Source organism: Petaurus breviceps, unplaced genomic scaffold (genome assembly GCF_028583685.1).
Source record: "Petaurus breviceps papuanus isolate PSGF00001 unplaced genomic scaffold, PetGlider_PUasm1.0 171, whole genome shotgun sequence".
NCBI classification, from domain to species: domain Eukaryota; kingdom Metazoa; phylum Chordata; class Mammalia; order Diprotodontia; family Petauridae; genus Petaurus; species Petaurus breviceps.
In genome coordinates this window covers 23778243-23804708 of record NW_027185754.1, presented here as the reverse complement: position 1 = coordinate 23804708, position 26466 = coordinate 23778243, and the positions used below count along the sequence as shown (strand labels likewise).

The 26466-nt window shown below is 39.9% G+C and overlaps 1 protein-coding gene across 7 annotated transcripts in view; it reads left to right on the top strand.

Annotated features, from left to right (window-relative positions):
• Positions 1-26466, top strand: part of MVB12B (multivesicular body subunit 12B) — a 324028-nt gene that overhangs the window by 81997 nt on the left and 215565 nt on the right. For 6 of the 7 annotated variants that reach the window (XM_069082725.1, XM_069082727.1, XM_069082723.1 and 3 more), the window contains one exon: positions 1514-1610. In XM_069082725.1, coding sequence (XP_068938826.1) covers positions 1514-1610 — 97 coding nt within the window. Of the gene's footprint in view, positions 1-1513; positions 1611-22103; positions 22310-26466 lie in introns of those variants that run through there. The other variant, XM_069082729.1, reaches the window with a different exon arrangement.

The window sequence follows — 26466 nt, the reverse complement described above, 5'->3', positions numbered from 1 at the left end:
AGGTTTGTATAGTTCAGGTGTATTAAGCATGTATTAGTCATGGAAACTGGAAGGGACCTGAGAACATAGCATGTTAAAACCTAGGATGTTATAGTTCACAGGGATCTTAGCGACAAAGAGGAGTTCAAGAGCCAGGACTCCCACTTGCAGGCTTTTACGTCTTGTGTGTACGTCGTTATTTTCATGTTGTCTCCCACGTTGGACTGTGAGCTCCGGAAAAGTGGGAGCTGTGTTTTTGCCTTTCTTTCTATCATCAGTGTGTGATACAATTCCTAGCCAATGGTAAGTCAGCAAGCATTTATTAAGCCCCTACTACAATAAACGCATGTTGGCTGACTTTGACTCCAAATCTCACATTCCTTCCACTCTCCCGCACTGCCTTTTTAATAGATTCTGAACTCAAATATAAATATATAAAAGACTGTTTTTGAGTGTATAATTTGGAGGACATGAAATAGCCAAACAAAGATAGCTTCACTGTGTATATGATACATGAGATTTTGCAAAAATTATACTATAATTAAAAAAAATTGTGCAAATGTGCCTTGCGTTTATGTTGTCTTTTAGATTGATTTTGGAGCAGTGACATTTTAGCCTGGTAATTGGTTCTGCATTATGTTCAAACGTGCGTGTGCTCAAACAGTGACTGCCACAGGAATTTGCCCTTTCTAAAATATACATGTGCCTAATGCAGATTGTCAGGAGTACGTAGCCAGGCTGGCAGAACGCTGGGGCTGTGTGTACGCAGCTGCCCTCTGCTGGGTGGAACATCAGATTGTTGGAAAGCTTGGCTTCCTCCTTCACCAAATGGCTACTTTGGGTGACCAAGAATAGGTCTGGGCTTCTTAAAAGATGCTACAGCTGAAGTACTTACCAGAGAACCATGTACAGCTTACACCTAGCTGTTTCAGACTGTTAAAATGGCCACCTGCTGTGAGTAACTTTCTGTCACAAAACTGCCTTTAGTTGTAGAAATATAAAATTTTCAAGCTGGAAGGAAGCTAAGAACCCACAATGTTAGGACATGGAATACCACAGTTCAAAGGGACCTTAGAGATGCCCCTCCTCCCCTTCCTTTATTTTACGATGAGGAAACTTGACAATGACAATGTCATGCGCTAGAAAGAACTTTGGGTTAGGATATGTAGCTGTTGAGTAATGACTTGGTTGCTTCCTAACTCAGCAATTCTAGGCAAATCACTTTACTTTGTGTGTCAGGTTCCTCATCTGTAAAATAGGGATAATAAGACTTCCCTTCCCTACCTCATGGGGATACTGTAAAGGAAAGTATAAATTGTTTTTATAAAGGGCAAAGCACTAAAGAAATTTGAACAATTATTATTATTACATCACATCTAGTTCTCAAGCCTAGTTTGCTAGACTACTAATCCAGCACTTGATTTCTCCAGGCCTCATTGTGAAAAGCATGCATCCTGAAGCTAAAATGTGGAAGAGGAGGGTCTGGGTGCTCAGACTAACAGTCTGCTTTTTCCCCCCTCTCTTCTTTCTGAAGAGCCATTTAGGGAATGTCCTGGTGGACATGAAGCTCATCGATATAAAAGACACGCTACCTGTAGGCTTCATCCCAATTCAGGAGACTGTGGACACACGTAAGTCACCCTTCAGTATCCCTGGTCACAATGAAAATTCCCTTCCTCTAGGAATTATTTTAACTGTTTTCCATTGTGTTTTCTTTTGAAAATATATTATGAGTTTTATTCTGTCCCCAGGAACACAGCTCTTTATATGTGGTATAGAGAATCATAGAATTTTAGGGTTGAGAGAGACCTTAGAATATAGAATATGGGTGTTAGAAGGAATCTTAGAACATGGAACATTAGAATGTAGAATGATATAACTGGACAAGACTTAGAAATCTAATCCAATATATTTATTTTATAAATGAAGAAACTTAGGACCCATACCGGTGAAGGGTCTTGCCCTGAGTCAGAAATTTAGCCAGTGACTGAGCTACAATTCAAGCCGTTGAGTCTTCTGAATTAAAGGTCAGCATCTCTTTTATACCATGCTCTTTTCCATTCTTGCAGAAGATAAAGAGGCAGCTAGGTGGCTCAAGCGCTGGGGTCTGGAAGACCTGAGTTCAAATCCAGCCTTGGACACTTATTAACTGTGTGACCCTGGGTGAGTCACTTAACTTCTGTTTGCCTTAATCCACTGGAGAAGAAAATGGCAAACTGTTATTCCAGTATCTTTGCTAAGAAAACCCAATGGACAGCAGTGATGTACTATGATCCATGAGATCATGAAGAGTCAGACCCACCCGAACAGCAACGATTTTCTTTTATCTCTAAGGAGTTATAGGGTATTCTGGCTCCTACCATATAAATCAGAAAAAATGTTCTTCCATCTGAGAAGGGCGACTCCCCCAGATATGACCTTTGGGTTAGTTTGTGCCTGGAAGAAATGGTTCAAAAAGTTTTATCTTTAGGAAGTGTCTTCCTGATCAAGTTTTCCTCTTGGCAGAATTTGGCACAGGATCCAGATGCAAAAGGAAAAAAAATCAAAATCTTGGAAAGAGAAATAGCTTCCTGCTTTTTTTTCCAAAGCAAGAATGGCATCTTTTATTAAATCCCCACTTCATCTGAGCTTCTAGTTGACCTAACCAGGGCTGCCTCAGACTATAGCACAGGAAAAGCAGTGTTGCTGACTCCAGAGTAACGTGGGGAGAGATGGACTCAGAACCCTTTTGTCTTCTGAAAACGGTAGGGGAATCTTCACCCCAGCAGCAACATAGGAAAAACAAGAACGGAATATCTTTAGTAGTTTAAGGAAATGTGAGATAGTCACATGTAACAGCTATGGGTTAAGTGGGAATGAGTTGCCTCAGCAGTTTGGGCAAAGCTGCATAGAAGAAAAGTAGGGACTCAGTGAGTGAGTGAGAATTAACCCTTTAGCTCTAGTGTGGGGGTTTGGACATAAGGCTTCATCAAATTGGGGCCTTTGTCAGAATTCAAAGAATACATAGAATTAAGATCCAATAAAATAAACTGAACACAAAAACTGTGCTAATCATATTTAATCTTTGATTATGTAAAAGGGACCGTCAGGAATGGCATTATGAACACCAATTATCATACAGTCCTGCTGTAAATTCTGCATTTAGTACCATCATTTAGTCCAGGGATTCTTAACCTGGGGTTCACATCTGCCCTTTCCCTCCATGGATAGATTCAGGGAATCTATGACGAATGGGAAAGAAAATTATATCTTTGTTCCAATACAATTGATTTCTTTTGTAATATTATGCATGTGAAAATATTATTCTGAGAAGGGTCTGTGACACCAAAAAAAGGTTGAAAATCTCTGACGTAGGCACACCCCCTTATTTTGAAGGTGAGAAAACTGCAGCCTAGAGAAGGGAAATAACTTGCCTAAGGTTACCTAGTTAGTGGTAAAACTGAGACTAGCTGGGACCCACATCTCCTGAATCCCATCCCACTGTTCTTTCTGTTTCATCCTGCTAGTCGCCACCTGCCAGCTAGGTGACATAGTGGGGAGAGCATTGGACCTGGAGTAAGGAAGAGCTGAGTTCCAATGTAGTATCAGAAACTTATTAGCTGTGTGACCTTGGGTAAGTCATTTAGGCTTTGTTTGACTAAGTTTCCTCTTCTGTAAAATGGGGATGATAATAGCACCCACCTCTGAGGGTAGTTGTGAGAATCAAATAATAGAGTATTGGTTAAGTCCTTAGCATGGTGTCTTGCACACAGTAGGCTGCTTAATTCTGTCTCCTTACCCACCTCTCTAAATTTGATTTGATCTAAACATAAATTTATTGTGATTTGTTTTGAATCTTTACTTATTTCAGAGATATCTGATTTCCTTGGTTTGGGAACTGTCTCCCCAGACATAGACTCTAGCCTGATCTATGCTTTAATATTTGCTGTAAAAAAAAAGTCAAATTGGACATGAGTCTCTCTGCATGTAGCTGTTCTAATCCCTTGAAGACAGACACACAATGTATTATTAAGCCCATCTGTAAAGACTTCCCAGATTGGTTCCACCTGCCACAGTTTTTGCCTCATTGTCATTACTTTCAAGACCCAAAGACTCCTTCCTGCCATTCCCACCTATCAGCCAAGGTTTGGTTATTTCCCTTAGACTCAGTTTGGTTCAAGCCACATTTATTAGCACACATAATGGTCAGGGCACTGTGCTTGGCACTGGAGATACAGAGCTAAAAATGGCATAGTTCCTTCTTACAAGGAGCTTGCAGGGGATCTGTCAATATATGTTTCCACAAATGTCTGTCCACAGATATGGAAAGTATAGGTAAAAATCAAGATGTATTAGGTAAGCCTGATCCAAGTAGGCAAGTTTGACATCATAGTTATCACTGATACTTGGTGGGATAGGACCAATGGCTGGAATATATGGCTCTATTACCCCTGGAACAGAATATGTAAATATCTCCTCTCTTTTCCTTCCCTCCTTTCCCCTTTCTCTCCCCCCTCCAAATAGAGTAGCTGCTGATTTATTGACAGACCGTAATGATAGTACAATCATTGGAAAGGTAGAAGAGTCAATGAGAGGAATGCCTGCTCTAGATCTGAGTTGGACCAACAAGGAAGGATTGATTGTGAGGGTGGAAACCTTGGGGGAAAATGACTACTCTGCCTTAGAATTTGTGATAAAGGAGAGAAAAGCTGTTAATACTCTTACATGCATTTTAGATTTGTGGGGAGCAGATTTCAGAGGGTTTGAGGAAGTAAAGGTCAGATCGCATGGACTAAAATTCTATAGGGGAGGTCATCTCAGGAGGGATTTTAAGAATGAAACTCTGAAAGCACAAAGAGAAATATTTAATTAATGAGAATAAAGAGGGAGAAGTTGTCTAAAGAGAGTGATGTGACATGCTCAGAAGATGAAAACAAGGGCAGGAAATGGAGGTTGCATAGAAAAGTATGGCATCAGTTATATAAGAAGACTGTTAGGGGTGCTAAAATGCAAAATGACCCGAAGCTGGACAACAACCCTTTTTTAAACCTCATTGGTCAAAATAGGAAGATCCAAGAAATTAGAGGACCACTTCTCTGGGTAGACCAAACAGTGACGGAGGACAGGAAAAAGAAATAAAAAGCACTCAGTTCCTCATTTACTTCTGTTTTCTCCACAAAGAAGAAACTAAAAGAGAGTTAAAATGCTTTAGTTTGGAAGGGGTGAAATAACAAGGGCTGATAGTGTGGATACTTGGGATAAATAAGTAGATTGTAAGAAAACAAAAAGATGTCCTTTATGACCTCAACTCTTGCTCAGATGTCAAGGTTGAGAAATCTTTCAAGGACATGGGATACCTTGTCATGTTTGCTAGTCTTAAAAATAGGGGAAAGGGAGAAGTAGAAGTTTAGAGAGAAAAGGCTGTAATTACTAAATCAAGCTGATGAAAGAGACAGAGGAGGATATATTCAAGGGCACAAAAGAGGGGGTTGGCAACAGCCAGAAGAAGGGCTACTTTCATGAAGACTGGAGAAAAGGTGGTGTGGGTATAAAAAAATGGGGATGAGTTTTCACATGTGGATTGAAGAATGTGAAGATCTCCCAGTGGATGGCTTCAGTTTTCCCAGCAAAGTAGTAGGCAAGGTCATCTTCTGAGAGACAGAAGCACATGGGATAATCATAGTAGACTTGTGGTCTGAGGAAGTTTGGAGTAGCCAATTCAAGCAGTATGTTAGAAATCAATTAATAAAGAATAAAAGGATTTCTAGGTAGCATTGAGTGTTCTTTGCTTTTAGAGAATGTCTTTTCCTCATGGATCCAGTCTTAATGGTTGTGTTACTTCTTCAGCAGTGTCTAGCAGCACAGGAGTAGGAACAGAGGATGGTCAATGGGGTGACCCAGGCTTGAGGGACTAGCAATAAATTTAATGGTGGTGGTGAATACAAATTAGTTGAATTAGCCACCTCTAGTATCAAGACAATGAAGAGAGGAAATTGAGGCCAGGGAAGGGGTGACAGATTGGGAGAGCACAGAGGCATGGAAAGACTGAAGGTCATATAGAGAATAAGAATAGGTTTAAAATGAATAAGTTATAGGAAGAAAAGAGGACACAGTGGAAAGGGAAGATAGAGGAATATATGGACTATGCAGGGCAGGATTAGGTAATAGATATTGGATATAGATATAGATAAAGTTATGGGGAGAGGTAGAGCATAGAATTTTTACTTCAGAAGGCAGTGACTGGATTACAAAGGTAAAAGAAAAAGGAAGTGGGAATTTACCAACCATTGTATGGGGAAAGAACCAGTTGACCATAACCAACTTCCAGGCACCTATAATGAATGAGCATGTTGTGGGTGTAGATATGATGGCATCAATTTCCATGGCTTGTCAATCCAAAGTTTGGGAAATGGGGTTTAAGCAATGAGAAGAAACAATAGGAAGAAGTATCTGGTGATTAGGTTTCTCAGAGCTGAGCTGATTTAATTTCAGTACCAATCCTTTAGCCTTATCCCAAGATTATGATACTGGCAATAACAATAATAATTAACATCTGTATTGTGCTTTAAAGTTTGCAAATCACTTTACATGTGACGTTTCATTTGGTACTCGTAACCCTGTGAAGTCGGTGCAATTGTTTTCCCCATTGTAAAAAGGAGGAAACTGAAGCTGGTAAAAGTTAAGTGACTTGCTCAGGGTCACATAGTTTCTGGGGCAGAATTTGAACTCAAGTTCTCCAGACTCCAGGTCCAGTGCTCTACCTACTAAACCTCCTTGATGCCTGGAGATGAAGCATATCTAGAAGATATTCTGAAAGAAGAGTGCCCATCAGGCATATGTTTTCTAAGTACCCCAAAGCATAGGCCCTCTAGTACCCTTGGCTGCTTAAGGCTCACAATCACGGAAAGAAGAGCTCAGGACTATCCAGAAAGTTTACACAATTGTGTTGCCTGGCCTGTGACTTATGTAATCCCAGTTGGGCCGTTACTGTTGCATGGAAATTTTCTTATTCTTCCCAGACAAACTCTACTAAAATCCTGTAGCAGCAAGCACCCTAGCATACCCAGGATGGCTGCTAGCACAGGTTCTTAGATCTGCTTTTCTAAAGGAAAGCAACTCAAAATGGGTTAACAATCTTGCTTTACTCAAACATGTCATTTACCTACTTCAGGGGAAAAAGTCAGCACCCTGAACTTCAGAGAATACAAGCAGACAGAGGAACAGATCAGCAGACAGGGCTTCTGGCTGTCTGACCATTACATCCATACCTAGTCACAGTTACCAGAGAGGGAAGCACCAACATCTGGGTTTTCAAAGCCAGGGGGCTCAACGGCTGCCCAGAATCTCATCTGGTCAAATCACACAATTCTTCTCAAAGTGAGCCCCAAAACAAAATCTCACATCAGGGTATAGATAGCCTTCTCCTGGCTCAGAGAATGTGACAACCCTCTTGACTCACTGCCCAATCACAAAGTATCAAGGTGTGGGCATTCCTGAAAAACAAGCCTCCTGCCACAGGCTCTATGTTACCACATTCAGCCTATTAGGGGGCAGAGTGCATTTTTAAATCATGGAAGGTTCTCAGATTCTCTTAAGCCTATCAAAGAGCCTAGGGGCCCAGAAGATCTTAAGTTACCATATCCATAACACATCCCCACTATGGTAATTCAAGACCTTTTTCTGCCATGAGCTTTCTCCTTCCCCCATTCTGTACCTCAAAACCCCATCTACATCACCTCATATTCCCTTTTCTTTTGCTCTCATCTCCAAGGACATGGTGAACTGTCTCTGTGTCAAGACCAGGCTCTCTACCCATGCTCTTGATTCCATCCCTTTTGCCTCCTCCAGGGTCCTAGTCCTTCAGTCTTTCCCTCTTCTCATCTTTACTCTCTCCTGATTTACTGGCTCCTCGTCAGGTTTCCTGTAAACATGTACAAGTATGAACTAGGTTCAGTTGTAAATAAACATGGCTTCTAAGGAGGGGATGTAGGCTTTCTTGAACTCTGGCTCTTTATGTCTCTACCCCAGAGCTCTAGAGAGAATCAGTTAAAGCTTATTTTTAGGATTCTCCCCCAAAACGGTGAGACAAAATCAAGTATAGGATAGGTATTGACTTCCTTTACATAAAAGAAATGCTTAACAAAAAAGACTCACAAGCAAGCATTAACAAAGATTTTAACAAACAGCAGTAATAATTTACAGCTGCTGTAATACCCTCCCTGGAGTTTGATAGTTAAAACATCAAAAACATGATGCATTTTGTTGGACTGCTGAATCAGCATTTCACCTTCATGTCAGTTTTTCATTGTCTGAACATCCTTCTAGTTCCTTGTCTTATGGGAAGTCATTCTGTGTTGGGTCCCGCCTTTTTACCTCTGGCCATCTTTTCAAAGAAGTGCAATCATAGTTACTGGATGGTCCTCTGAAAGTGCAGTGCACCTGGCAGCGACTGAGGACACAGCAGCTCCCAGACTCTAAAACTCAGGGAACAACTTCTAAGGCTAGAAATAGCCATCTCTGGATCCCTGCTCAGTCACTAGTTGTATTTGTCCTTCGTTCTTAAAGAGGACCATGGCATCAGGGAAATGATAGCACAACTTGCAGCTGACTTTGATTTGAGTGAAAGAGGGCTGTACAAGGTCACCTGCCTCACTTTCTCTTCTAGAACTATCTGGATCCAATGATCAGAGATCCATCAGGATGACTGGAGATGGCTCAGGATGCAATGGGAGACCCTGGCCCTTGTAGGTTAAGGCCTTGTCAGGTACCCACTTAGAATGAGTATTAGGTATTCAGTGAATAGGCCTCTTTAAGAAGTGAGTGAAGGGATGGCCTCTTTAATTAGAAAAAAAAAATCAAGCTGGGAGGGGAAGACCCTCAGGGTTGCTGTTCAAAGAGAAACAGTTACCAGTGACATTCACACTAAACCAGGAGGGAGTCTGGGCCGGGACCTATTATGGTCTAATCTATGAGCTTCAGAGTGAACTGGGTTTGAGGTTTTGTGAAAGAAGAAAGAAAGGAAAGAAGGAAGGAAGGAATCTAGTCAGTGAACCCCAAGTTAAGTGGGCAGCTTCTGGCCTTCAAATTTTACCTTCCTTTGGAGAGAAGAAGGAGAGAGGAAGAGGATGAACTGAGTTACCTAACTAGCTGGGTCCGCATTCAGGCAGCTCGGTCTACTCACAGGTTATGTTTGTGCTTTGTTTTTGAAAAGGATCGTAGCATCAGGAAAATGCTGACATGACTTTTGACTTTGATTTGAATGAGGGAGAGCTGAGGTCACCAACCTCGCTTTCTCCTCCAGAGCCATCTGGATGCAGTGACCTGACATTCATCAGGATGACTAGAGATGACTCAGGATATAAGGGAAGAAGCACAAGGCAGAAGCAGCAGCTGGGTCTTTGAGATCCAATTTCAAGTTTTCCTAAGTGCATACATGCCTTTTCTACCATGTATTAGAAGCCATCATGCTGCCAATGTGGGAGAAGGGTGGTCCCTCTTCCTGCCATAATAATAGAGGCACAGACAGCAGAGAGGAAGACAGAAAGGTCTCTCTAGAGGATGAGGTCATTCCCTTTAAGGTCTGCAGAGCGAGTCATTTCTCCTGGCTTGGTGGTCAATCCTCCCTGATACAGCTTTGATTTAGCCTCCCACCCTTCAGCTATTCTGGCTTTACTGCATCATCCCAAAGCAAAAAGCTTTTTAGTGTTGAACCTTGTGTTTCCCCCTAAGTGAAAAAGGAGTGCTTTTTAGGCAGGACAGTTCACTTGTTCCAATGTACAGAGGCAGGAATGAGGCCCAGTATTCCAGAAGGTGTGCTTTACACAGCACGGACCAGGGGCCTGCTGTTTACTCTCCATTACACTGAAAAACCTTCAACTGACCCTGCCATCCCCTCACCCTGATGTCCCTGCCTTCCTTTTCACAGCCAAATTCCTAGGAAAAACTCTTCTTGCTCACTTTTTAGTCCCTTACAGTATGACTTCCAGCTGTTCTACCTGTTGACTGAAACTGCTCCCTCCAAGAGCACTCATGATGTTTTAGCTCCTAAATCCAGTGGCCTTTCCTTACTCCTTCCACTTCTCTGTGGCTTCTGGATACTGCTGATCCCTTCTACTGTGTGACAATTCCTCAGTCTCCTGTGCTGGTTATCATCCATTTTCCACACCCCCAACTTAGTGTCTCCAGGTTGGGTCCTCTTTATTCTCTATACCTCAGTCTTGGTGTTCTCATCAGCCCCATGGGTTTGGTTATTATCTCTATTCAGACGACTCCCAACTCTCCTATTGATTGGTCTCTGCTTCCAGCCTTTTACCTCTCCAACCCACTCTGATTAGCAGCCAAAATCATCTTCCTATGCCATTCCCCAGTTTACTTTCATCTTTGGATAAAATATAAATCCCTTAGTTTAACATTTAAGACCCTCCGTAATCTGGCTTCAGACTCTCTTTTCACTATTTCTTGTTGCACTCCTTCTTACATACTAAGTACTCGCCAGATGGGACTGCTACATATCACTTTATGTTGATGTTCTTTATACATCTGTAAAGCTGACTCTCCCCCTGCCCCAGTGCACTCCTTACCCTTTGCCTCTTTGACTCTTTTCTTTCCTTCAATGTTCAGCTCACTACTATGACCTTAATTGAATGTCCTAGTTGTTAATGTTCTTCTCTTCCTTAAATTACCTTATATTTCTGTCTATGTGCTTGTGTCGTCCACTTTTGTAGGATATAAGCTCTTTTGAGGTCAGGGACTTCTGTCATTTTGTTTTTGTATCTCTGATTCTTAATAGATTCTTGGTGAATGACTAATGTGGAAATATGTTTAATATAATTGTGTATGTTTAGCCTATATCAGATTGCATGCCATCTTGGGGAGAGGGGAAAATTTAGAACTCAAAATCTTATAAAAGTGATTATTGAAAATTAAAAATTAACTAATTAATTGATTTAAAAAATGTCATGCTAAGAAATATTTTTAAAAAATTCTTGTTGAATTGGAGAGACCCATTCAGGCTTCATGGTAGAGGTGGTTTTTGAGATAGTCCTTTAAAAGGAGAGGATTTTGATATTTTATTTGAGTCTTGATCTCATCAATACATTTTCAATATTTAATGTAATTATAAGGCAAAGGGCTCTTTTTTGAAGTTTGAGTACACAAGACCATAGGATATGCATAATCCCTGAATCTTAGAGTTGGAAGAACCTCAGAAGCCATCTTGAGGCCACAATAATAATCCCCTTAAAAAATTCCCAAGCAAGATGTCATCTGCCCTTTAATGGAAAACTTCAAATGACTTTTCAAGGCAACCCATTCCATTTGGGGATAGCTCTAATTGTTAGAAAGGTTTCCTTGTGATATTGTGTTCACAGACCAAAATGAGGTACAAGATACTCTCAGGGACAGTGCAAGTTGTCCGATTTTAGTGGAGAGAATATTGCTTGAAATGAATCATTGTTTTACTTGACTTTTTGTTTGTTATAATATTTATAATGGGTTTTCACATGTACTAATAATAATACAGAATACTTTTCATGTAGTGTACCCATTCCCTGGTTGAGCATACTTCGGGAGACTGTTATATACAAGAGTATTAGATAGCATTGGAGTGGCTGAGTTTGAATCCCAGAGGAGCTGAATATGAATCCCAGCTCTGCAACTGTCTGTGTAACTGCTTGCTAATTATTTCACTTCCTTGGGCCCGAGTTTCTTCATCTATAAAGAGAAAGTATTACACTAGATGATTTCTGTTGCCCATTCTAGTTATAAATCCTAGGGTCCTGTAGGAGCTGACTGTTGACTTCTTAGAAGTACATTGATTTTTAAAAGGCTACTTAGTGTTCTGGAAGTGATAATTTGTTAGATCACTCTCCTGAAATTTGAAAGCTCCATTTGATGTGGCCTGATTGGATTAACTTATCTGCTGATTTGAAGAACCCTAGGGGAGAGGGGAATCACCATGTATCATTGGGGCAAAACCAAATTATTTCTTGATCATTTTGTAGATAGGACCTCGCCTGCAATATCAAATATCAAAGTCGTGCTGTGCTCTCTTCTTTTGCTCAGTCTCATATGTACAGGGAAGTGTATTATACTGATAAAAATGTGTCATTCAAACTTTGTGCCTGAGTCTGCACATTGCATATCTAGTTCTCTGCATACAGTAGGTGTTTAATAAATGTTTTCCTAATAGAAGAATGTGTGGAAATATGTATTGTTGCTATGGGAAGTACAAAGGAAATTAATAATGCCTTTCAGGGAGCTTACAGCATTACTAATGATACAAGATATACATATATGTGTGTATTCCTCTCCATATATATGTATGTGTGTGTATATATATGTATGTATATATACATATATATGTATAGATACGTATGTCTCTGTGTGTGTATGGAATATAACAAAATTGTAATATAACACAAGTATGTAAAGAAATACCAAAGTGAGCGATATAACAGTCATTGGATTTAGAGTTGTAAGGGACTTCAGAGGTCATCTGGCCCAACTCCTCATGCAATAGATAAAAATAACTATAATGATAATTAACTTTAAGATTTGCAAAGTGTTTTACATTTATTATCTCATATTTGATCCCCAGTGTAATGCTCTTCTTATCCTTTTTTGGTAGATGAGGCTGGGAAAGGTTACGTGACTTACCTAGAATCACATAGTTAGTTAGTGTCTGAGGCAAGATTTAACTCAAGACTTCTTGAATTCAAGTCTGGCATTTTACCTACTGTCCTACCTAGCCATCTCGTAATGAGAATACCGAGGCCCAAAAAGGTTGAGTAAATTGCTCAGTGTTATAAGGTGCCAAGCCAGGGTTTGAACCCGGATCCTCTGACTCCTAATCTAAAGTGTCCTTTCCACTGTACCACATGGCTATTTTAATGGACATTAGAGATCATTTAATCCAGAAGCTGAGGGCCAAATTTGGCCTGCTACCTGTTTTTATATAGGCGTATGCTAAGAATGATTTCAAATGTAAAAACCATTCTTGGCTTGTGGCCATCCAAAAACAGGTAGTGAGTCATATTGGCCATAGTTGGGCCATAGTTTGCCAACCTCTGATCTAGTACAACCTTTTTATTTTTTTATAAGGATAAACTGATGCCCAGAGCAAGAAAATGATAATTGCTCACATTTGTATTGGTATTTTAGGGTTTATACTATTACATTCCTCTTATCAACCCTCACTTTTGGGACACTATATATTGTGAGTGCTGTCATCTCTACTTTACTGAAATAGACAAAAAGGTCAATGAGAAATGTCTTCTCCATTGTCACATGACTAAGAAGCTTAGTAGACTACTTTGCTCATACCTTTGTTGTGCTTACATGATCTTATCAGTGTGAGCACTCCCTTTAGTGATCCAAATCACAGTCCGTGCATACCTGCTCATGCTCTGTAACTTTTCATCCATCTCTTTCCACAAATATGCCATAGGGGGTCCATCTATTGTGCTGGGTGGTAGCACTTTTTCACATTTTTTTTGGACACTGTGTGGGTATTACTAAAGTGTGAGAACTGTCCATTGGTTATAGCTCTCACAGTATGTGTCATGTATGTGTGTACACACACATGTATTTATATATGTGTATACATACACACATATATGTATATACATTCATTTACATGCACATATATTTCCCACACATACACTCAGGCATATGTTTTGCAGGTAAGATCTTTTGCCTCACTTTCACAACTTAATTCTTCATTCATAAGATCTGCTTATGTTCAACACAAACCTTCGCATTTCCCTTTTGGGGATCTTCAGTTTTCAGAGATTGCTGAAATATTCCATCTCTTTCATCAGAAGAATATTTGTAGTGGAAGAATAAGTGTAAATATTATTTTTTTTGTTTTACAGGTGAGGAAATTGAGGGACAGAAAATGAAAGTGAGTTTCCTTTGACCACAGTTAATAAATGTCAGAGCTGAGATTTGAACCCAGGTCTCTTATACCTTTGTACTCTATCATTTTGTCTCTGTAGGTAGTTATAAAAAGGTCAGATCAGCAGAGCAATCTGGGAAGTTGTTATTCTCCTCATTTTTCATCTTTTCAGATCTTGATGGGTATGAGATAGAAACTCATTTGTTTTTATTTGCTGCAAATATGTAAATCACTAGAATAGAGAAAATAGTTGAAACCAAGTGATACATTTTTAGGAGTCATATGTATAGAGAAGAACAGAAGACTCATTAGTGAGTGGAGGGGAAAGGATCGAGAGATGGAAGGGACGAGGGAGTGGAGGGAGATCAGTTCAATAGGCGTCGAGGAACTTGTCGGGTCACAAATGGTTGGGAAGTTTGTCATCCCTCCGTTGATATGGTTCAGAAACTCCTGATGTAATACTGATTGCTTGTATTTCTGTAGCACTTAAAAGTACCTTTCTAATAGTTACCCTTTGCTCAGGTAATATAAGAATCATTGTCCCCATTTTGCAGAGGAAGAAATTGAGTCACAGAGAGGTGAAGCACCTTGCTCATCATTACACAACTTAGTGTCAGAGAAGGGATCCAGGGTTCTGGTCTTGCCATCCTGCTTGTGTACAAGGGGTAGCAGTAAGAGTTCTGAGTATTACGCAAAGACATGCAAGTTACAGAACCTTGGAATCAGTCCAACCCTTCCCTGAACACGGGAGTCACCCCATCTAAAATGTTCCTGACAAGTGCTCACCCAACCATTTAATGAAAACCTTTAGTAAAGAGAAAATGTTACCTCCTGAAGCAGCCCATTCTGTGTTTGAGTTGCTTGAATTGTTAGGAATGCTCTCCCCTCCCTTACATCAATACTAAATGTTCCTCTTTGAAGTTTCTACTTATGGCCCCTCCTCTGCCCACTGGAGCCAAGGTGAAAAAAAAAGTAACAGTCTGACTTGTACATGATGGCCTGTGGAATATCTGAGCCCTGCTTCTAAGTGCCCTCAGTCTTCTCTTTTCCCCTTGAAATATCGCTAGTTATTTGAGATTCTTCATCTTGATTGCCACTCTCTGGATGCTCTCCAGTTTATCAGTTGAAGGCCTGAAGAGAGAAAGCCAGAAGCAAACAGTATTCTGAATGTGGTCTGACCAGAGCAGAATACTGGGAATACTCACTTCCCTAATTCCAGTTACTATGCCTTTCTTCAGGAAGCCCAAGATCACATTAGTGTTTGAGGCAATGTTGACTCATGCTGCTGCTTCAAAAGTCCACTAAAACTCTTCCTACATCTTTCTCAGATAAACAGCTTTCTATTCAATTCCCCCCCCCCATTCTGTGCCTGTAAGACTGATTTAAAAAAAAAATTTCAAGTATAAGACTTCATTCTTACTAAACAGTTTACTTATAATTAAACCCTGATAATTGGGAACCCAGACATGCTGTTCATGACCCATGAGATATATGTTTAGACAATTGGTGATAAGCTGGGCTTGTGGAGTAAACCCACCAAGGGCCATACCACTGCAGTATTCTTTTCCTTTAGCCATGCCCTGCTAAGAATTCTCTTCCTTTGCCTCTCCTTTTTTTCCACATGAATTGTCATGGAATAAAGACCACTTCTGAGGGTGGAGCCAAGTTTCCCCCAAACCCCTCCAAATACCTGTAAAAAATGACTCTAAACAAATTGTAGAGCTACAGAATTCACAAAATGACAGAGTAAAGCAAATCTCCAGCCCAAGACATCCTGGAAGGATGACAAGAAAAGTCTATCCCACTAGACTTGGAGTGGATCAAAGTCTGGTATGGGCCATGCTGGCTGTGCCGGGGCTGGAGCAGGCAACAGGGGACTGAATCACTGCAGCTGTGGCTGTTTCTAGGCTTCTCAATCCACAAAGGCCAAAGACAGCATAGAAGGTCAGTGGGAAAACTCTCTGGGACCTGGGTGAAAGAGGAATTCGGTCTGGTTGGGGTCCAACCCCAGCCTCAGGGTGGCAGAGGTGGCAGCAGCAGCAACAGCAGCAGCTGCTTCCAGATGTCTAGGCCTACAGATGGTGAGGGATTGAGCAACTGATACAAAACCCCTGAAGCCTGGGACAGTATACCTCCCCTTAATCCTCCCCCCCAAAGCAGAGTCCTACCCTGACAGAGAGCTAAAAAGTCAAGTATTTGATTGGGAAGATGTACAAACAGCATAAAAAAACCTCGGACTATAGAATCTTGCTTTGGTGACAAAGAAGATCAAAACATACAACCAGAAAAAGACAACAAAGTCAAAGGTCCAGCATCAAAATCCTCCAAGAAAAATATGAAAATATGAATTAGTCAAAGGCCATGGAAGAGATCAAAAAGGATTTTGAAAATCAAGTAAGAGAAGCAGAGGAAAAATTGGGAAGAGAAATGAGAGTGATGCATGAAAAACGAGTCAAAAAAGTACTGAAGAAAATAACACCCTAAAAAATAGACTAACCCAAATGGCAAAAGAGATTCAAAAAGCCAATAAAAAGAAGAATGCTTTAAAATTCAGAATTGGCCAAATGGAAAAGGAAGTCCAAAAGCTCACTGAAGAAAATAATTCCTTCAAAATTAGAATGGAGCAAATGGAAGCTAACGAGTTTATGAGAAATCAAACAATCATAAAACAGAATCAAAAGAATGAAAAAATAGAAGACAATGTGAAAATATGTCATCGGAAAAACCATTCACCTTGAAAGTAGATCCAGGAGAGATAATTCAAAAATTATTGGACTGCCAGAAAGCCATGATCAAAAAAATAGCCTAGATGTCATCTTTCAAGAAATTATCAACAAAACTGCCCTGATATTCTAGAACCAGAGTGTAAAATAGAAATGGAAAGAATCCACTGATCACCTCTTGAAAGAGATCTCAAAAGGAAAATTTCAAAAATATTGTAGCCAAATTCTATAGTTTCCAGGTCAAGAAGAAAATATTGTGTGTATCCAGAAAGAAACAATTCGAGTATTGTGGAAATACAATCAGGATAACACAAGATCTAGCAGTTCTACATTACGGGATCAAAGGGTTTGGAATATGACATTCCAGAAGGCAAAGGAGCTAAAATTAAAACCAAGAATCACCTAGCAAAACTGAGTATATTGCTTCAGAGGAAAAAATGGAAATTCAATGAAATAGAAGACCTTCAAGCATTCTTGATTAAAAGAGAAGAGCTGAATAGAAAATTTGACTTTCAAATACAAGAAACATGAAAAGGTAAACAGGAAAGAGAAATCATAAGGGACTTATTAAAGTTGAACTGTTTACATTCCTACATGGAAAGATGATATTTGTGACTCATGAGACCTTTCTCAGTATTTGGGTACTTGGAAAAAATACAGACAGGTAGATGGCACACAGTGAGTTGAATATGAAGGGATGATATCTAAAAAAATAAAATAAAATTAAGGGATGAGAGAGGAATATATTGGGAGGAGAAAGGAAGAGATAGAATGGGGTAAAGTATCTTACATAAAATAGGCAAGAAAAAGGTTTCACAGTGAAGGGGAAGAGGGGGGAGGTGAAAGAGAATGAGTGAACCTTAGTCTCATCGGATTTTGCTTAAGGAGGGAATATTATACACATTCAATTGGATCTTACCCTATGGGAAAGTAAGGGGGAAGGGGTTAAAAGTGGGGTGATATCATAGAAGGGAGGGCAGATTGGGGGAGGGGGTAGTCAGAAGAAAACACTTGAAAAGGGACAGGGTCAAAGGAGAAAATAGAATAAGTGGGGGGCAGGATAGGATGGAGGGAAATACAGTTAGTTTTTCACAACATGACTTATGGAAGTGTTTTGCATAACTACACATGTATAACTATATTGAATTGCAAGACAATAAGGGTGGAAGGGATAAGAAGGGGGCATGATAGAAAGGACAGCAGACTGTTAGAAGGGGTAATCAGAATGCATGCCATCTTGGGGTTAGGGGGGGAAGGGAGAGATGGGGGAAGATTTGGAACTCAAAATCTTGTGGAAATGAATGTTGAAAACTAAAAATAAATAATAAAAAACCCACTTCTCTGATGACAGGTCATATTGCTCAAAGTTTTGTTATTTTTGTTTTTGTAAAGAAGAGGGCCATTGAAACATTTCTAAAAAGGCACATGGGGGAATAGAAGGCAGGTCAGAAAGAAGCACATACAAGTAGATTGATTTTGAAAGAAACGTGCTGAATATGTTATTTTTTGAAGTGAACACTATTAAAAAGATTCACTTTTCCATAAGCAGTCTTCTTCTTGTGTTCTACTTGGTGTGTAGAAATGTTCATTTTTCAGCATTTAATTTAAAATTAAAATTTAAAAAATTTCCACCTCTCTACACCTTAGTAGATGAGTTGTTAAAATATCAGTGCTTCTCTGGCCAAAGATACAATTTGGAAGGAACCTTAGTTATTGGCTAGTCCAGAGGTTCTTAACGTTTTTTGTGTGTCATGGACCCCTTTGGTAGTCTCAATGAAAACTCTGGACCCCTTCTCAGAATAATGTTTTTAAATACATAAAACACTTGAAACTATAAAGAAAACCAGTTGTATTGAAATTGAAATACAGTTGTAAAAATATTAAAGGGAAACAAGTTAATTGTCGCCACCCCCCTTCCCCCCCTTCCCCCCCCCCCCCCCGGTTTAAGAATCTGTTACCTGGGCGGGGTGGAGTCAAGATGGTGGAGAAGCAGGAACTCCAAGCAGCTCTGGCTTCCACCTTCCCCAATCAATGTAAAAAGGGGACTCTGAACAAATTTTAGAGCTGCAGAACCCACAAAAAGACACAGAGAAGCTAACCTCCCACTGAGAACAGCCCAGCACTCTGGAAGCCAAGCCCAGACCTGCGTGAGCCAGAGGTTTTAGCCCCAGGGTGGGTATGACCAGCCACTGGCAGGAGGGACTCCAGATCAGCAGCAGCTGTGGCCGTTTCCAGAATTATCAACACATAGATGCGAAGGACAAAGTGAGAGGTCAGTGCAGTCTGGACTTTGGGACCCAGTAATTGGGAGTGCATCGGCTTTTGCTCCTGGGGCTAGAAGCCACTGAGAACCCCGGCACAGCCAGCACCACTTGGCAGCTTCAGCTCCTGGCCTACAGAGTGTTGGGGGACTGAGCTACCAGTCTGAGGGGTAATCGCTCTTGCTTTAAGCTGCTTGGATCTGGATTGCAGTCTAGGGTGGGGGTTCTGGTGTGTGTGTCCAACTTGCCAGAGAGTGTGGAGACCTCAGAGAGGGCACCCATCTAATACCTCTGGCAGCTGAGAAAACCCCAGCATTTGGGACAAAAGCTCCCCTGTCTGATGGCAGAGTCCTACTGTAGCAAAAAGCCCAGGGGTCAAGTGACTGAGGGACAACATGACCAGGCAAAGCAAACAAAGCAGACAGAAGATTCCAACATCAGACTCCTATTTTGGGGACAAAAAGGAGCAAAGCATGGAACAGGAGGAAGACAGTGAAGTCAGAACTCCTGCACCAGAAGCTTGAAAGGAAAATACAAGCTGGTTACAGGCCATAGAGGACCTTAAGAAGCAGATAAGAGAAGTGGAGGAAAAGTTGGGGAGAGAAATGAGAACAATGCAAGAAAATTACGAAATGAGAGTTAACAGCCTGACTGAGGAAAATAACTCCTTAAAAAACAGACTAACTCAAATGGCAAAAGAGGCTCAAAAAGACAATGAGGAGAAGAATGCCTTAAAAAGCCAAATTTGACACATGGAAAAAGAATCTCAAAAGCTCACTTAGGGGAATCATTGCTTCAGAATTAAATTGGAGCAAATGGTAGCTAATGACTTTATGAGAAATCAAGATGCTGTTAAACAGATCCAAACAAATGAAAGAATAGAAGGCAATGTGAATATCTCATGGGAAAAACTACTGACCTGGAAAGTAGATCCAGGAGAGATAATTTAAAAATTATTGGACTACCTGAAAGCCATGATCAAAGTAAGAACCTAGAAATCATCCTCCAGGAAGTTCTCAAAGAAAACTGCCCTGATGTTTTAGAACCAGAGGGCAAAATAGAGGTTGAAAGAATCAACTGATCACCTACTGAAAAAGATCCCCAAAAGAAAACTCCTAGGAATATTATAGCCAGGTTCCAGAATTCCCAGATTAAGGAGAGAATATTACAAGCAGCCAGGAAGAAACAATTTGAATATTGTGGAAATACAATCAGGATTACCCAGGATCTGGCAGCTTCTGCACTGAGGGATTGAAGGGCTTGGAATATGATATTCCAGAGGTCAAAGGAGCTGGGATTAAAACCAAGAATCACCTACCCAGAAAAACTGGGTATCATGTTTCAGGGGAAATTATGGTCATTCAATGGAATAGAGAACTTTCAAGGATTTGACATTCAGATACAAGAAGCAAGAGAAGCATGAGAAGGTAAACAGGGAAAAGAAATCATAAGGAACTTAACCAGAGTTGAACTATTAACATTCCTATATGGAAAAACAATAATTGTACCTGATGAAACTTTTCTCAGTATGAAAATAGTTGAAGGGAAGAGAAATATATATATATATATATATGTCTATATATATGTCCATATATAAGGGTATATGGACATATGAATACATATGTGAATGTGTGTATATATGTTTACAGGTATACATAGAGGGTACAGGACCAATTTAATAGGAAGGGATGATACTTAAAAGGTGAAATTAAGAGGTGAGAGAGGAATATGAGAGGAGATGGGGAGAGACAGAATGGGGTAAACTGTTTCATATAGAAGAAGCAAGGGAAAATGGTTGCAGTGGAGGGGAAGAATAGGAAGGCAAAAGGGAATGGGTCAACCTTATTCTCATTGAATTTGGCTTGGGGGGTGAATTAAATACACACTAAATAGGGTATCTCACCCTACAGGAGAGTAGGGGGGAAGGGGTTGAGTGGGGGGATGATGGAAGGGAGGGCAGGCTGGGGGGGAGGGGAGTTGGAAGCATCCACTTTAGACGGGATCAAAGTAGAGAATAGAACAAGAGGGAGGTGTGATAGGATGGAGGGAAATATAGTCAGTCTTTTACAATATATCTCCTATGTTATTGTTTTGCATTAGCTACATATGTACAACCTATACTGAACTGCTTATCTTCCCAGTAAGGGTGGGTGACAAGGGAGGAAGGGAATGAATTTGGAATTCAAAGTTTTAAAATCAAATATTTAAATGTATGTATCTACTATTATTAATACTATTTTACATGTAATTGGGAAATAAAATATACAGGCACTTGGGCATAGAGATCCACCATGCCCTACTGGAAAAGTCGAAAGGGGTATGGGAGAAAATATGGGAGAGAGCAGATTGGAGGAGGGGATATCCTGTGGGACTGCTATCTTGGGGCGGTGGGTAGGGGAAAAACGGGGAGAAAATTTGTAACTCAAAATCTGGTGGAAATGAATTATGTAAATCAGAAGTTAATAAAGCATTTGAAAAAAGAAAAGAAAAAAAAAAGAAAGACACACACACAAAAGAATCTGTTACCTGATCCAACCATTTAATTTCATAGAGGATGAAATTTCATAGAGCCTAAAGAGAGATCAAGTGACTTATCCAGTGTGTCATAGGCAGCAAGCCAGGATTTGGACCTATGGTCCTTGTGAACATCTGACTCTAAACCAAGTGGTCTTTCCTAATGATGAGACTCTTCAAACTTAGCTGGACTAGTCTTTGGGAAACATACTTCAGTTGCCAGACTCAGACCTAAAGCCTTTCCAACTTGATAGGACCTACCAGGATAGCCATGTTTTACTAGCACAGCTCTTGAGAACCCAGAATCATATGCCAATCACAATGAGGCATCAGATGAGAGCCTAATGGAGGAAGGGCGACATACTATAGTATAAAAGGAGAAGTGCTGTGGGGAGAGAGTAGAGGAATGCTCTGTCTCAGGGCATTTAGTTAAGGAAAATTTAAGGTTTAATTCAGATATTAAAAGGTTAATTTAGTGAAAGTCAACTTAAGTACTTTCATTTTAAAAACTGTCCTCCATTAGGTAACCATAACTTGTGCCCAGGAAGGTGGTACCTAATTATAGAAAATAGTTTTATCCAAATAACCCTCGAAAATTCCTTAAGTACCCACTTTTGCAATTGCTTGTGCTTTTTCTTTTACTTTAGGAACTACAGTGTCTTAATTTGAAAAAAATCTGAAACAAATCATGAATCTAGAACTGGAAGGGATATTAGTAACCACCCAGGTCAAATCTCTCATTTTTTTCAGATGAGAAAATTAAGGCCTGGGGACATTGTGACTTATCCAAGGTCACACAGGTATTAAAAGTCAGAAGCATGATTTGAACCCAGGTCTATTGATTCCAGAGACCCAGTGCTCTTCTAATTTATCACACAACCTTTCCAACATCACTGGCTGGTAGTAATCCAGTTTCCACTTAGAAGACACTTGGAGCCAAAGTGTCAGAAACACAGGTAGGTTAGATGCCCAGGTGGCTTAAAATGTAATTGGGAAATGTTTAATAAAATAAATAAAAATATGATAAAACATAAATGTTATATTTTAAGACTGAGTCAATGTGTGGCCTGCAGGGATACTTGTATATAATTCACTATCTCTGTTTAAGCTTGATGCCAGTGACTTAGAAGGTAATTGTTTTCCAAGATAATCCTTTTGGTCAGTTTGTAGATCCAGATCTTTTTCAGTGACTAATGTTCAGTACCTAAATCATATGCCAAAGTTTTGTTAAATTAGGCAAGAGGGAAAAAATAAAAGAAAAATATTGTAATTAATTTAAAATGTAGTTTGTTGTAATCCATATAGCACTTAAAAACTGGAAAGCTGTTTGTTTTAGTAAAGTAGTGTGTACTTTCTCAGTGTTCATTAGCATGACTGAACACATTTCTATTGACTATTTATAATATGTTTACTTAAAATTAGTCCTGCTTACGCATATGTAATTAGTGGCTCCATCTCCTAACCCGAATTTGCTGCAGATGGAGACATTGAGCAAAGAGCAGCAATACATGAATACATAAAACATCTGGATTTTATTTTTTAAGTTTTAGGAAAGGTCTTGGCTTATTCGTCTCTTCAAAGGCTTGAACTTCCCAGCCAACATCCTGTAGCTTTGGCATAGGTTCAGTTTTTATTTTATTTTTTTTAGGAACAGCCATAAATTCTAATGTTTGATATTTAAAAATAAATGTTTTATTAAGGCCTTGAAGTGTATATTGCTGTCACTTCCTAGTTACTACCCTGTGCAAATGGCACTCTCTTCTCTGTACAAAAGAAGTGTAGTTAAGCAAAGTAAGTGAACTTGTTGACTATGTTGGACAGTGTTTGCTTCATTCTGTAGCTATATGTCACCACTCTTGTGTCAGGAGAGTTTTGTCCTTTGAAATCTAGTCTGGTCACTATTGATCAGAGTTTTTTTTTTTTTTAGAGTTTTTCTTGACGTTGTGGTTGTTCTGTAAATTGTTAATTTATTTCTGCTTATTTTGCTCTGCATCATAGAATCATGTAATTATAGATTTAGAGTTGGAAGGTACTTGAAAGGTCATCTAGTCTAACCTTCCCCCCTTTTAAAGTAATTTTATTTTTTTAATAAATTTATTTAGTTTTAGGTTTCAGCATTTACTTCCATAAGTTTTAAATTTTCTCTGCCTCTCTCAATTCTCCCCTCCCCAAGATGGTGTGCAATCTGCAGTAGGCTCTACATACATTAAACATATTTTTACATTAGTCATGTTGTCTAGAAGAATTAGAATGAATGGGAAGGAACCTTGAGAAGGAAAAAAAAGCAAAAAGAGCAAATAGTGTGCTTCGATCCGCATTCAGACTCCATATTTCTCTGGATGTGGATGGCATTTTCCACTATGAGTCTTGGAATTATTTTAGGTCCTTGCATTGCTGAGAAGAGCTAAGACTATCAAAGTCAATCATTGAATAATATGGGTGTTGCTGTGTACAATGTTTTCCTGGTTCTCCTCACTTCACTTGGTATCAGTTCCTGCAAGTTTTTCTGGGTTTTTTTTTTTGTCCTCCTGTTCATTATTTCCTATAGCAAAATAGTATTCTATCACATTCATATACCACAGCTTGTTCAGCCATTCCCCAATTGATGGGCATCCCCTCAATTTCCAGTTCTGGCCACTACAAAAAGAGCTACTATAAATATTTTTGTATATTTGGGTCCTTTTCCCATTTTATGGTCTCTTTGGGATAGAGTGGTATTGCTGGGTCAAAGGGTATATGCAGTTTTATAGTCCTTTGGGCATAGTTCTAAATTGCTCTCCAGAATGGTTGGATCAGTTCACAATTCCACCAACGATGAATTAGTGTTCCAAATTTCCCATATCTTCTCCATTATTTATCATTTTCTTGTTTTGTCATGTTAGCCAATCTCATAGGTGTGATGTGGTACCTAAGAGTTGTTTTGATTTGCATTTCTTTAATCAACAGTGATTTAGAGCATATTTTCATATGACTATAGATGACTTTAATTTCTTCCTCAGAAAACTGCCCGTTCATATCCTTTGACCATTTATAAATTGGGGAATGACTTGTTTTCTTATATATTTTAGAAATGAGGCCTTTATCAGAGACAGTGGTTGTAAAAATTCTTTCTCAATTTTCTGCTTCCCTCCTAATCTTGGTTACATTGACTTCATTTGTTTTCAATTTAATGTATTCAAAATTATCCATTTTGCATTTCATAATGTGCTCTATTTCTTGTTTGGCCATAAATTCCTTTGTTCTCCATAAATCTGACAGGTAGACTATTTCCTTGCTCTCCTAATATGCTTATAGTATCAGCCTTTGTATCTAAATCATGTATCCATTTCAACCGCCTTATTTTACAGTGAGAAAACTGAGGACCAGAGGGATTAAATGACTTCTCTGAGGTCATATAGCAGGTAGTAAGTAGTCAAGTCAGAACTGAAATCCAGTTCTTTTAACTCCAGGTTCAGGACCCTTACCGCTGTACCATACTGCCAGAATGTCTTTGAATTCTTAATATTTATCATTTCTTACAATGTAATAATAATCCATTATATTTATGTAACATAAGTTTAATCATTCTCTCATTAATAGTCACCCTCTATATTTATAGGTTCTAAAAGTATAAATATTTTTATATATGACACATGTCAGTCTGTTTTTTTTTACCTCTTTGAGATGTATATTATGTAGCAATATGATGTTTTTAGGTCAGAGAATATAAATGATTTTGTGACTTTTCTAAGATAATTCCACATAATTTCCTCATAATTCCACAATTTCCAGCTCTAACATCAGCATAAGAATGTGCCTATTTGGAGTAGAAGCACGACCTTCCCGCGGCTCTGGCTTCCACCATCCCCAATCCATGTAAAAAGGGGACTCTAAACAAACTTTGGAGCTGCAGAACCCACAAAATGACACAGAGAAGCTAACCTCCCGCTGAGGACAGCCCGGCAGGTCAGCAGGAATCGGCCAGCGCAGCGCTCTGGGAGCCGAGCCCAGTACCACTCCGAGGCTTTAGCCCCAGGGCAGGCCTGACCAGCCCTCAGCCAGAGGGACTCCAGATCAGCAGCAGCTGTGGCCGTTTCCAGATTTATCAATACATAGATGCGAAGGACAAGGTGAGAGGCCAGTGCAGTCTGGACTTTGGGACCCAGGAAGTGGGAGTGCGTGGCTTTTACCCGCGGAGCGAGAAACCGCTGAGACGCCAGCACAGCCTGCCAGCACCACGTGGCGGCTTCAGCTCCTGGCCTGCAGAGTGTAGGGGGACCAAGCACCAGTCTGAGGGGTCATCGCTCTTGCTTTAACCTGCTTGGATCTGGATTGCAGTCTAGGATGGAGGTCCTGGGGTGTGTGTCCAGCTTGCCAGAGCGTGTGGAGACCTCAGAGAGGGCACCCATCTAATACCTCAGGCAGCTGAGAAAACCCCAGCATTTGGGACGAAAACTCCCCTGTCTGGTGGCAGAGTCCTACTGTGGCAAAAAGCCCAAAAGTCAAATCATTGAGTGGCAAAATGAGCAGGCAAAGGAAACAAAGCAGACAGAAGATTCCAACATTACACTCCTATTTTGGGGATAAGAAGGAGCAAGGCATGGAACAGGAGGAAAACAGTGAAGTCAGAACTCCTGCACCATAAGCTTCAAAGGAAAATACAAGCTGGTTACAGGCCATAGAGGACCTTAAGAAGCAGATAAGAGAAGTGGAGGAAAAATTGGGAAGAGAAATGAGAACAATGCAAGAAAATTATGAAATGAGAGTCAACAGCCTGACTGAAGAAAATAATACCTTAAAAAACAGACTGACTCAAATGGCAAAGGAGGCTCAAAAAGGCAATGAGGAGAAGAATGCCTTAAAAAGTCGAATTTGCCAGATGGAAAAAGAATCTCAAAAGCTCACTGAGGAGAATCATTGCTTCAGAATTAGATTGGAGCAAATGGAAGCTAATGACTTTATGAGAAATCAAGATGCTGTTAAACAGATCCAAACAAATGAAAGAATAGAAGGCAGTGTGAAATATCTCATGGGAAAAACCACTGACCTGGAAAATAGATCCAGGAGAGATAATTTAAAAATTATTGGACTGCCTGAGAGCCATGACCAAAGTAAGAGCCTGGAAAGCATCCTC